The sequence below is a fragment of the Hippocampus bargibanti genome, linkage group LG03 (assembly GCF_051943395.1).
Source record: "Hippocampus bargibanti isolate YZ-2025 linkage group LG03, ASM5194339v1, whole genome shotgun sequence".
NCBI lineage: Eukaryota > Metazoa > Chordata > Actinopteri > Syngnathiformes > Syngnathidae > Hippocampus > Hippocampus bargibanti.
Window position 1 is genome coordinate 4,624,276 of NC_142736.1, and position 12,065 is coordinate 4,636,340.

At 44.2% G+C, this 12,065-nt stretch overlaps 1 protein-coding gene and 1 long non-coding RNA gene across 2 annotated transcripts; one reads left to right on the forward strand and one right to left on the reverse strand.

Annotated features, from left to right (window-relative positions):
* On the forward strand, positions 1 to 5,365 carry LOC148900088 (uncharacterized). The gene is made up of 3 exons (XR_016114407.1): positions 1 to 95; positions 1,643 to 1,747; positions 1,836 to 5,365. It is a non-coding gene; the product is annotated as an uncharacterized LOC148900088 (long non-coding RNA).
* A 560-nt stretch (positions 5,366 to 5,925) lies between these two features.
* LOC148900089 (uncharacterized) lies at positions 5,926 to 11,288 on the reverse strand. The gene is made up of 2 exons (XM_088991606.1): positions 10,867 to 11,288; positions 5,926 to 8,084 (listed from the first exon to the last, which is right to left on the reverse strand). Exons 1-2 carry the CDS (start codon positions 10,991 to 10,993, stop codon positions 6,466 to 6,468), a joined length of 1,746 nt encoding a protein of 581 aa, XP_088847732.1. The 5' UTR covers positions 10,994 to 11,288; the 3' UTR covers positions 5,926 to 6,465.
* Positions 11,289 to 12,065: the final 777 nt, after the last annotated feature.

Below are 12,065 nucleotides of genomic sequence, written 5' to 3' on the forward strand. Positions count from 1 at the left end.
GCAGACGGAGGCCCAAAGTGGAAAACGCCAAGAGCAGCTGGAGCGACTGGGCAGAGACCTCGGCGCCGTCCGTTTGACCGCCGATCCCGACGCAGGTGAGGGCCGCTCGCCATTTTGTCCAAAGCCAAAATGAGTGGCGCCACCTTGGCTGCTTTTTCCAAAGGGTCAAAGGCGAGACACCAAATGCTGCCAAGCGCCGGCCAGCATTTGCCTTTTCGTCAAATAGATAGAAAGCTAACTAGCAAGCTAATCGATAGCCAACAGATACTTACCTAGATAGCCAGCCAGCTACATAGCTAATAGATAGCTATCTAGCCAGCCAGATAGCTAATAGATAGCATATAGCTAGCCAATGATGACGAGAATAACAATAATAATAATAATCCACTTCATTTCTAAGCGCCTTTCAAAACTCAAGCTAACTTACCAGTCACAGGATCAGTTTTTCTGTGGGTGAGCAGCGGCAGCCACATGCACCAGTGTTCACTCAACCCCAAAGTAACTCAAATAGTTAGAAAGCTAGCTAGTGAGCTAGCTAATAGATAGCTTCTGATAGCTATTAGATAGCCAGCTAGATAGATAAACAGCTAATAGATAGCTATTAGATAGCCATTTGATAGCCAAATAGCCATCTAGTTAGCTACTAGATAGCCAGCTAGATAGCTAGCCATCCAGCCACACAGCTAATAGCTATTAGATAGGCCACCCAAATAGCTAACTAGACAGCTAATATATACAGTAAAGTCTCGTTATATCGATATTCAAGGGAGTCCGAAAAAATATCGATATAACTGGGACTATCGATATATCCGACCCTGTTTGCATGTAATTTTCTCCGTGCGTGCATAGAAATAGTATCGATATAACCGGGACTATCGATATATCCGATATCGATATAACGAGACTTTACTGTATCTATTCGATAGCCATTTGATACCTCGCCAAATAGCCATCTAGATAGCTAATAGATAGCCAGCTAGGCAGCCATTTGATAGCTAGCCAAATAGCCATCTAGATAGCTAATAGATAGCCATCTCCGTAGCTATTCAGTCAGCGAGACAGCTGATAGCTATTAGATAGCCATTTCATAGCGAGCCAAATAGCTAATAGATAGCCAGCTGGATAGCTATTAGATAGCCATTTGATGCCTAGCCAGCTAGATAGGTAGCTAAGGTAATAGATAACCATTAGATAGCTGGCCAAATAGCCATCTAGATAGCTAATAGGTAGCCAGCTAGACAGCTATTAGATAGGCATTTGATAGCTAGCCAAATAGCCATCTAAATAGCTAATACATAGCCAGCTTGATAGCGAGTCAGCCAGCTAGACAGCTAATAGATAGCTATTAGGTTGCTTGCCAAATAGCCATCTAGATAGATAATAGATAGCCAGCTAGACAGCTATTAGATAGCAATTTGATAGCTAGCCAAATAGCCATGTAGATAGCTAATAGATAGCCAGCTAGGCAGCTAATAGATAGCCATGAGATAGGTAGCCAAATAGCCATCTAGATAGCTATTAGATAGCTAGATAGATCGAAAAGGTGCAAGAATGGTGGTGCGCCTTGGCAGATGTGCTCTGGACGCTGCCGTTGGCCCGCCTGATGGTGGTGGCGCCGCCTACCTTGTTGTCTCCCAAACAGCCGGCGCCTGCGGGCCCAGTGACCTCATCATGACTCGCGGCGCCCGTCGCTCTGATGAGGAAGACGAGGAGGCGACGAGCGACGCGGACGACGTGGACCACAGCAGTAAGATCGTCCGCGGCGACTCGCCGTTTGGCGCCCTTTTCGACCTCCGATGAAGAAAAGTTGGCGCCTTTGTGTGTTTTGTGTTCAGAGGTGGAGGAGAGCAAAGAGAAGGAGGCCTTTGGGAATTTCCTGCGGGAGAAGAAGGAGGCACTGGAGGGGCCCCATCGCAAGGGCCGCTCCACCCACGACCCTTGACCTCAAACCCAATCCACAAAAAGACCCGCCCCCCCCCCTGGCTTCCATTTTGTCGCCAACCTTGCGCGTTAGACTACGCCCGCAGCCGCCGTTCCAATCAAGCGGGACAGATGGACAGCGGCCGGTGACGAGCGCCCTCGGGGCTCCGGCAAGGGCGGACGGGCTCCGTTGAAAATGGCGGACTGTGGATTCCGCCATCTTGGCACCTTCGGGAAGGCGCCACGTCTTGTCAGCTGAGCCGCTCGCCCCTCTAGATGGACATTTTTATATGCAATAACAATAAATAGAACTGGAACAAGACACATTTGAGTTCTAAGCGCCTCAGTGTTTGAAATAGCGGCGGCCCACGGCGTTCAACTTTTACGTCAAACTAGGCCCGGGTGGCCGACAACTTCAATTTTTTTTTCTTCAAATCAAACGTTTTATTCAATAAAGCTACAAGCAAACCGCTACGAACCACATGGACTCACGTTTCTAACAGATTTCAAAACTCTCAAGTACACTTTTCAGTCAGGGTGTAGTCCGAGGCAGGCTGCCGTATGCAAATTGACAAACGAACGTGTCGGTGCGCGTAGCGCTTTAAAGGACAACTGTCATCCATGTATAGCAGGGGTGTCAAAGTCATTTTTTGCCGCGGGCCACATTGTAGTTATGGTTTCCTCTCGAGGGCCGTTATGAATTTGGGGAACCCATTAGAATGTTTAAATCCCTTCAAATATTACATAGAGAGCACACAGCAAATTAATGAATAACTCGTTTTCAAATCTGAAGTCAAGAATAATGACTTTTATTGTGGTTGACATCCAAAAATGTGAAATTTTGGCTCAGATTTTAGCAATCATCATGGAATTTAACAAGTTTGATTTGCTTTCGCGGGCCGAAAAAAGTGATGTGGCGGGCCGGATTTGGCCCACGGGCCTTGACTTTGACACCTGTGATGTATAGTAAGGTGTTTGTAGCTGGAAAAAAAACGACCATTTATAGTATGGCATTTTTAGTTGAAAAAAAACTACCATGTAGCTAGGGAATAGAGAGCTATTAGCCAGCAAATAGATAGCTAATAGCTAGCGACGAGATAGCCATTAGCCAGCGAATAGATAGCTAATATCTAGTGAATAGATAGCCAATAGCTAGCGAATAGATAGCTGATACCTAGCGAATAGAAAGATAATACATAGTGAATAGATAACTAACACCTAGCGAATAGATAGCTATTAGCTAGCAAATAGATAGCTAATAGCTAGCGAATAGATAGCCATTAGCCAGTGAATAAATAGCGAATAGCTAGTGAATAGATAGCTATTCGCCAGCGCATAGATGGCCAATAGCTAGCGAAAAGATAGCCAATAGCTAACGAATAGATATCTATTAGTACTTGAGACGTGAAACAAAAGGGCGGACCAAACAATGAACATCCCTAAAGATCGTGGAAACGAAATTTGCGCTCTAACTGTCGTCTGGAATCAACAACGTCCAACAAGAATGTCGTAGGAATTATCCAAGCATCTCGCCAGGCAAATGAGCCAGATGGAATTCACCAACAACTGGAGGCGCCGTTAGCTCGTTGCGTGTTGGAACGGCAACGGATCGGAGCTTAGCCTTGCGTGGTCCGAGTCGACGTGAGCCGATCCGGCTAATCCCGCTTTGTGAAACGGAACCCAAAATGTCAGGAGGATTTGCGAGGCGCCCTGCTCCTCCCTTTGACCGCTAGGGGGCGACGGGCCTACCGCCAACACACACATGATGACCTAGCTAGAAAGCTAGCCAGCTATATAGCTAATAGATACACAGATAGCCAACCAGCCAGCTGATAAATAGCTAGCTAGCTTTTAGTCCTTTTCATCCATACATCAAGTAGACTCTTGGAAATCCCGATGAAAACGAGGACTTAATTGCTCCCATAGGCCCAAGGCCAACACCTAAAACAATATCTCGGTCAACTTTGAACAGACAATGCCATCAACAAATCAAATCATATTGATCCATTTTAGTTTTGTTCACTGTTCAGTGACGCTGATGCTGCACATGGGTCCAAGCCTTGGCATCGCTTTTGACATGCAAGTGCATCCATTTGTGGAGTCAGGCTCTGCGCACCGGAAATCCTCAGGACTGAATGAAGGTGTTCATCGGTGAGACCACTCCAATGTGGTGTTTTGTTCACCTTCACGAATGACGAGTTGCTCGCACGGATATGTGCTCCCAAACATCGAGAGCATTTGTGCAGCTTAGACACAGAGTTCGGGCAGCGTGTCAGGGAGGTCAAGTTGAAATTGCGCAGCACCGACAGTCATATTTTGACTTGAGCGTGTAATGACACTCCAGCTCAATAAGCTCCATTTGGAGATTTATCGGTGCGTTATTCAAACAGAAAAGGTTGCGAAAAAGTTCAAATCTACATTTTGGGACTTGAAAACCAGCAAATCGTCGGGCATAAAAGCCAACACTTCGAGCGCCGGGTATCGCCAATGCCGTGGCATTTTCGCCAATCAGCTCTGCCGCTGACGTTGCATATACATGGCTGCACCGTCACCACCCTGCGCTTGACGCGTTCAATGTGTAGGCACCTTTAGCGGTACGTGCTCTGTGTAACGGGCCGGCGGACCAGATGTAATATTAGAAATCATATCACTGGCCAAATATAATTGTAGTGCAGGCCAAGATGGGGCCGCGGGCCTGAGTTTGACACGCCTGCTTTACATGGTTGTTTTTTTTTCGGGCGAAAAACAACGTACTATACAGCAGGGGTGCTCACACTTTTTCAGCATACGAGCTACTTACAAAAACTACCAAGTCAAAATGATCTACAAAAATGCAAAACAATTATTTTCAAACGTTTTAAGGATTCTTTGTATGTACAATGTATGTTGATGTACCTTGCATAACTAAATAAGCCAATATTGCACAACACACATAATAACTACGTATACATAACATAATAAATAACTATTAACATGTTTTTGTAATTACCTGAGTTTACTTTGATGACTTGCACTGAATTGAATCAGCCAGGGATGCATAGTCCGGACAGTAGCTGCTGACAGCTAGCCTCAAGAACATTTCCAAATGTTCATCATTCATGGTGGAACGGTATTTGGACTTAATGATCTTCATGTAGGAAAAGGCTGACTCATAAATAAGTGGAGCCGAATAATGCAGTCAAGGAGGTAGCACATTTCCTCAAGTTAGGGTACTTTTTTTACAGAACTGTCCAAGTCTCTGAACAAGGAGTCAGCTGCTTCAACGAATGCTTCTTTTACCATCTCTCCGTCTTGGAAGGACTTATTGTTTTTAACGATGGCGTGACTCACCCGGAAAGATGCTTCGGTGGCGACTTTCGCTTTTGAAGTATGCTGAGTGAAAAATGACTGCTGTCCGGACAACTGGGATTTTAGTTTGTCCACCGTTCTCTTTTTCAGCTGGCTTTTCGGCCATTCCGTATGAAAGTAATATGTTTTGCCCCCTTACTTGGTCCCGCTTTCTCACTCATTTTGATCACCATATGTTTTAGCAAGGGCTTAAAATCTGATGTAATTCGCTGACTAGCTTGTAAATTTTGCTGCGGTTAGCACCGTTGTTTACGCATGCACGGCGACCTCAAGGTAAAAATTCAGTTGTCATCTGAATGGTTGCCCTGTATGTCAATCAAGTGACGGGACGTTTGATAGGCTGACAAATGTTTTTTTTACTGTACTACCTCCACGATCGACCAGTAGATCGCGATCGACGTAATGAGCACCCCTGCTATACAGTATATTGTCATTTTTTTTCACCCATTTATACATAGTCATTTTTTTCGGGCTGATTTTTTTATAATAGACAATTAAACATTTCACAACAAGTAGGGTGCTGTCCAGTCAATGATGGTACAGGGGGGGAGGGAACTTCAAAATTAATGGGAAAAAAACTACATTTAATAACCATAACTAAAAGTAAAAAAATAACAAGTTCAATGTTCCAACGGGGAAAAAAAGAATATAAATAAATTACAATCAGCCTGTATTTTTTAATAATAGACGATGAAACATTTCACTACACTTAGGGTGCTGTCCAGTCAACGATGGTACAAATAAAACCTTAAATGAGTGGGGGGGGGGGGAAACTACATTTAATAACCATCACTAAAAGCCTGGAAAAAAACCATTTCAATATTCCAATGGGGAAAAAAGAATGTAAATAAATTACAATCAGCCTGATAAAGCCTGTTCAGATCAGTTTCTCACCAGTATCGGTCTTGAGTGTCTTTTTCAGGAGTCCCATCACAAAAAATATTTGGCCATAAGCAGAGAAGGAAAAGGGGTTCTAACCAGTGAGGATTCGTGTGTGGCTAATTACAGCAAATGGCTTTTGTGAGAGAATTGTTTTCCACAAACTGGGCAGGAAAAATGTTTCTCACCACTGTGGATTATTGTGTGGCTAATTAAATTGCCCTTCTTTGAGAATCCTTTGCAACAAACTCGGCAGGCGAAAGGTTTCTCGCCGGTGTGGATTCTCCCGTGCACTTTTAAGAATCTTTGACCACATTCTTAACAGGCAAAATGTTTCTCAGCAGTGTGGATTATTGTGTGGCGAATTAAATGGTCCTTCCGAGAGAATGCTTTGCCACAAACTGAACAGGAAAAAGGTTTCTCATCAGTGTGGGTTTTTGTGTGGCGAATTAAATCGCCCTTATTAGAGAATTCTTTGCCACAAACCGAACAGGAAAAGGGCTTCTCACCAGTGTGGATTCTTGTGTGGCCAATTAAATAGCTCTTCCTTGAGAATCCTTTGCCACAAACTGAACAGGTAAAAGGCTTCTCACCAGTGTGGGTTCTTGAGTGATCAATTAAGTTTAGCTTCTCAGAGAATCCTTTGCCACAAAGTGAACAGGAAAAAGGCTTCTCACCATTGTGGGTTCTTGTGTGTTCAATTAGCATTTGCTTCTGAGAGAATCCTTTGCCACAAACTGAACAGGAAAAAGGCTTCTCACCGGTGTGGGTTCTTGTGTGATGAATTAAGTTTTGCTTCGCACAGAAGCCTTTGCCACAAACTGAACAGGAAAAAGGCTTCTCACCAGTGTGGATTCTTGTGTGGCTAATTAAATAGCTCTTACTTGAGAATCCTTTGCCACAAACTGAACAGGGAAAAGGTTTCTCACCAATGTGGGTCTTTGTGTGGCAAATTAAATTGCCCTTGTGAGAGAATCCTTTGCCACAAACCGAGCAGGCAAAAGGTTTCTTACCAGTGTGCGTTCTTGTGTGGATAATTAAAGTGCCCTTCTGAGAGAATCCTTGGCCACAAACTGAACACGAAAAAGGTTTCTCACCAGTGTGGGTTCTTGTGTGTCGAATTAACATTTGCTTCTGAGAGAATCCTTTGCCACAAACTGAACAGGAAAAAGGCTTCTCACCGGTGTGGGTTCTTGTGTGATGAATTAAGTTTTGCTTCGCAGAGAAGCCTTTGCCACAAACCGAACAGGAAATAGGCTTGTCAGCATTGTGGATTCTTGTGTGGCTAATGAAATAGCTCTTACTTGAGAATCCTTTGCCACAAACTGAACAGGAAAAAGGCTTCTCACCGGTGTGGGTTATTGTGTGTCGAATTAACATTTGCTTCTGAGAGAATCCTTTGCCACAAACTGAACAGGAAAAAGGCTTCTCACCAGTGTGGGTTCTTGTGTGTCGAATTAACATTTGCTTCTGAGAGAATCCTTTGCCACAAACCGAGCAGGCAAAAGGTTTCTTACCACTGTGGGTTCTTGTGTGGATAATTAAAGTGCCCTTCTGAGAGAATCCTTGGCCACAAACTGAACACAAAAAAGGTTTCTCACCAGTGTGGGTTCTTGTGTGGCAAATTAAATTGCCCTTGTGAGAGAATCCTTTGCCACAAACCGAGCAGCCAAAATGTTTCCCACCAGTGTGGGTTCTCGCATGCTTTTTCAAATTACTCTGATCAGTAAACGTCTTGCCACACCGAGAAGATTTGCAGGGTTTGTTGTCAGTGTGACATGTCAGATAACTGTCAGACTCTTCATCTTGACTATCATCAGTTGATGATCTGTTGTCATCATCTTTGGTGCAAGGGTGCTCTTGCTCCTCTCTCTTAATGTCGCGGGCTTCCTCTTCTTCCTTCTTCAGCCGCACAGGACAAGCATCTTTGCTGATGTCTGCATGACACAAAAAGACAGACACACATGCAATGACGGTGAAAGTTACTCAGAGATAAATGAGTTCAGATTACCACTCAAAATGTGACATGAAAAGCATTACATTTTTGGGGGGGATTCAAGACTGACACCGGCGTAGGAAAAACGCTACTTTTTCCTGACGTGCTGCTTTTTTCCTGCAAACACCTCTTTCTCTTTGTCTTAGCGTGCACACTTCCTTCCCCTAACCATACACACACACACACAGCTTTTAGCACCCGTGTGCGTTCTCAGCTGAAGGGCTTCACAGCAGTATGCGTCTCGTGTGTGAGAACCTCTTGAATTGGAACATTTTGCCGAACACGAAGCATGTAAAGCTTTTTTCGTCCTTTTCCATCTGGATGTCCTGGTCCAAACTGTTCAAACAAGCTTATGGCGAGCATGTAAAAGTTTTTTTTGCGTGTGTGAGCTCTCATGCGTCTTTTGGGCAAATTTCTTGGTGCACATGGTGCAGCTGAATGGGTTCTGAAAGGCGTTTGGAAATTAAATGTGTTCTTATTCTTGACTGTGTGCGTTCACTTATGCTCCATCAGGTTGATCTTGCGGGAGAATCTCTGCCTCCCATCTGTGCATCTCTGTCTATGCTACTCCTTGACACAGACACACAAAGGGAGGGAGCGAGAGGGAGAGAGGGAGAGAGCGAGAGAGACAGAGAGAGAGAGAGAGAGAGAGAGAGAGAGAGAGAGAGAGAGAGAGAGAGAGAGAGAGAGAGAGAGAGAGAGAGAGAGAGAGAGAGAGAGAGAGAGAGAGAGAGAGAGAGAGAGAGAGAGAGAGAGAGAGAGACTGACTCACAGCAGCGTATGCTCAGTTTGGTCTCTCGTCAGGCATCGCTACTCAAACAAGCAAATACAAGTTAGGCTCAAAATTGGCAGTAGTCCGAGTCGACTTATTTCCCATTTGGCGACTTGGTTCAGTTACTAATCAGACCGGTTGACTAGTTGATAATATATTCTAAAAAACGTGCTTTTAAGTTGAAAATATAAACACAGCATTAACCGAACCTCTATACAGTACGGGTAAACAAATCATAAATGTGTTACCACTGCGCATGTATATGACGAATCTGGTTGAGTCTGGCGTACTCTCACGCGATATGACAACCACATTTCACTACTCGCGACCATATTATCGTCTTTCTTGTTTCTACCTTCAACTGTGAAAACAGCTTTGTAATGTGGAATTTTCTGAAAGGTGTTAAGCCGCCAGTTGAGACGGGAAAAGTAACCTACGTTGCTGACAAGGAATACGGGACAGAAAAATGCCAAAGGCTTTACAAGTCGGCATGGGAGCACGACCGGCCCTGACTTTATTATGATGTGACCACGCGACTCGTGTTTCGTACCGCGTCTTCTGTGTTTTATAAAAAGCGCAATTTGAACAAGAACGCGTTTGTAGACGGCAGTGGCAATGTCAAGGATGAAAGTGTGGTCGCACACGAGGGCAGTGAAAATCACCGTCGAGCAGCGGTTGCCCGTTATCGGTAGTAGCCCCACCCAAAGAATGATCTAAACGCTGCTCAAGGTAACATTTGACAGGCTTATGATCATGTTTACAACAGTCATGGAAATGCCAAGCATGCACTGCCTTTCACGGATTTTGTGTGGCAATGTGAGTTAGATGACATGATAACATTTCCTTTGCAAATACAGTAAAGTCTCGTTATATCGATATCGGATATATCGATAGTCCCGGTTATATCGATACTATTTCTACGCACGCACGGAGAAAATTACATGCAAAATGGGTCGGATATATCGATAGTCCCGGTTATATCGATATTTTTTCGGACTCCCTTGAATATCGATATAACGAGACTTTACTGTATAGCATTCTGCTGACTTCATTCTGGTGCTCAATTTGATTTCTTTTAAGTTAATATTTTGTTTTGAATTTGTCAACTGACTTACTTTGTTGTTGTAACTTTTTTTTTTACTTCTTTTCCTTTCGGCTTTTCCCCTCAGGGGTCGCCACAGCGAATCAATGTCCTCCATCTATCCCGGTTTTGTGCATCCTCTTCTCTCACACCAGCTACCTTCATGTCCTCTTTGACCACATCCATAAACCTCCTCTTCGGTCTTCCTCTCCATCTCCTGCCTGGCAGTTCAAGACTCAGCATCCTTTTCCCGATATAGTCTCTCTCCTCTGGACATGTCCAAACCATCTCAGTCTGGCCTCTGACTTTCTCTCCAAAGCCTCTAATATACTCATTCCTGATCCTATCCAACCTGGTCACTCCCAAAGAAAACATCAACATCTTCAGCTCTGCTACCTCCAGCTCTGCTTCCTGTCTTTTCTTCAGTGGCACTGTCTCCAGTCCAAACATCATGGCTGGTCTGACCACGGTTCTCATAGGTTTGATTCGCATATTTGTTTTGGCAATTATTTTTTTTTTTTACATCGGATGCCCTTCCTGAAACAACCCCTGTATTTATCCGGGCTTAGGACTGGCACAATAAGACACTGGCTTGTGCTCCCTTGTGGCTACATTGTAACTTTTTTTTACAATGTCCGGATTATTTGTTATTTTATTGTGGTGATCTGAATTATAACAAAAGTCCTGATGTCGCACAAGTTTCGAGACTTTTGATTCTATAAATATGTGATGAGAGCTTTGTGCCTTTGCACTTGTGATTTCCTACAGGCATATAATGTTACTTATTTGAGCGCGTGTGCACAAAAAAACAACCCACGAAGCCCGTTCAAAAAGACTTGAAAACAAGCGAGACGAGCAGAAAGAGCCAACCTAATCTGTGAAGAACAATTCTTGGCTGCATCCTCAAAATGGCGTCTAGCAGTTGACGTTGTCCCTTGTGCTCCTCTTTTTCTTCACAAAGGTCCTTCTCGTCTTCTGGTGTCCTTCTTGCGTACATTGTTCACACGACAGTTACGAAATGTTTCGCTTCCGATCTCTGCGGGGCGATGCGTTGAGCACGAGGGCCTCTTTGTTAGCAGCTAGCCAACTCGGCTAAGCTAAACGACGGCTAGAAAGTCCAACGTACACCGAGACGACCTTAATCGGACACAAGCTTCAACGAAAGACGTGTTAACCGAGCTTAAGATAGTGGTGGGCGTCTTGAGCACGTCGCCGACAATTCAGGAGAATTTGGTCAACGGGTGTCAACCGCGTTTTGGGCCGCAGTCGGAGTTTACGTCAAGTCAGCAATTGTGAATACTCTGCATACCGGAATCTGTCCACAGGAACCCCGTTACCCACCTTCAAAATAAAAGTCTATCTCGTCAGCGGTTTGGATTTAAAATAATGTTTAAAAAAATTCCGTATTTACCTTTGTGATTGTCGTTGATGGCTTGATGGAATGGAACGTAGCCTTCTTCTTTCACCATCTTGAGGAATGATCCCTTGTTGCTTCCTCTGCGATAATTTTACCTTGTTCCTCATCATTTGTGTTCTGTTTAGCTGGGTTGAGAGATTTTTTCATCAAATGTACGGCTTGTATTTGTGGAGCCTGATTGATGGGATATTTTAACCTTGCAGTCTACACTCTGCTTTTGAACTATCAAAGTTGAAACGAGTCCAAATTTCACTGACTGGGGGCGGGGAATAGAGTAACAAAACAACCCGGCTGCCATTTTCTTTAGGAGAACGGGCTCGTTCGCGAACGACACATCACTCATTGTGGCAGCTCCGTGTGTATCCCGAATAGTTAGTATGCCAAGGTAAAATTTTCATAAATGTAACGCTCATAAACCGAAAAGTTCGTAAGCTAAGGGGTTCGTAAACTGACGTATCATTGTACTTTTGAAGAAATAAAAACGATTAATATTTTTCAATAGTTAAGAACAGGGATCCGAGTGGGCCTCCCAGATTGGCAAAAGCATACGAGTCGGCGCTTGAGAGGTGTTGCCGTCGTTTTTGTCAACGGTGAGAACAACGAGGCATAGCCCGCAGGAAGTACTTTGGCCGTCCGACAAATCGCAGCCTTG

What these genes read in the sequence shown, in the direction of transcription:
- LOC148900089 (XM_088991606.1), bottom strand. Translation starts at nt 10,993, where the DNA reads ATGTACGCAAGAAGGACACCAGAAGACGAGAAGGACCTTTGTGAAGAA. An exon ending in AATTGTTCTTCACAGATTAG is followed by an intron (nt 8,085 to 10,866) that starts GTTGGCTCTTTC and finishes TGTGTCATGCAG; the next exon opens with ACATCAGCAAAGATGCTTGT.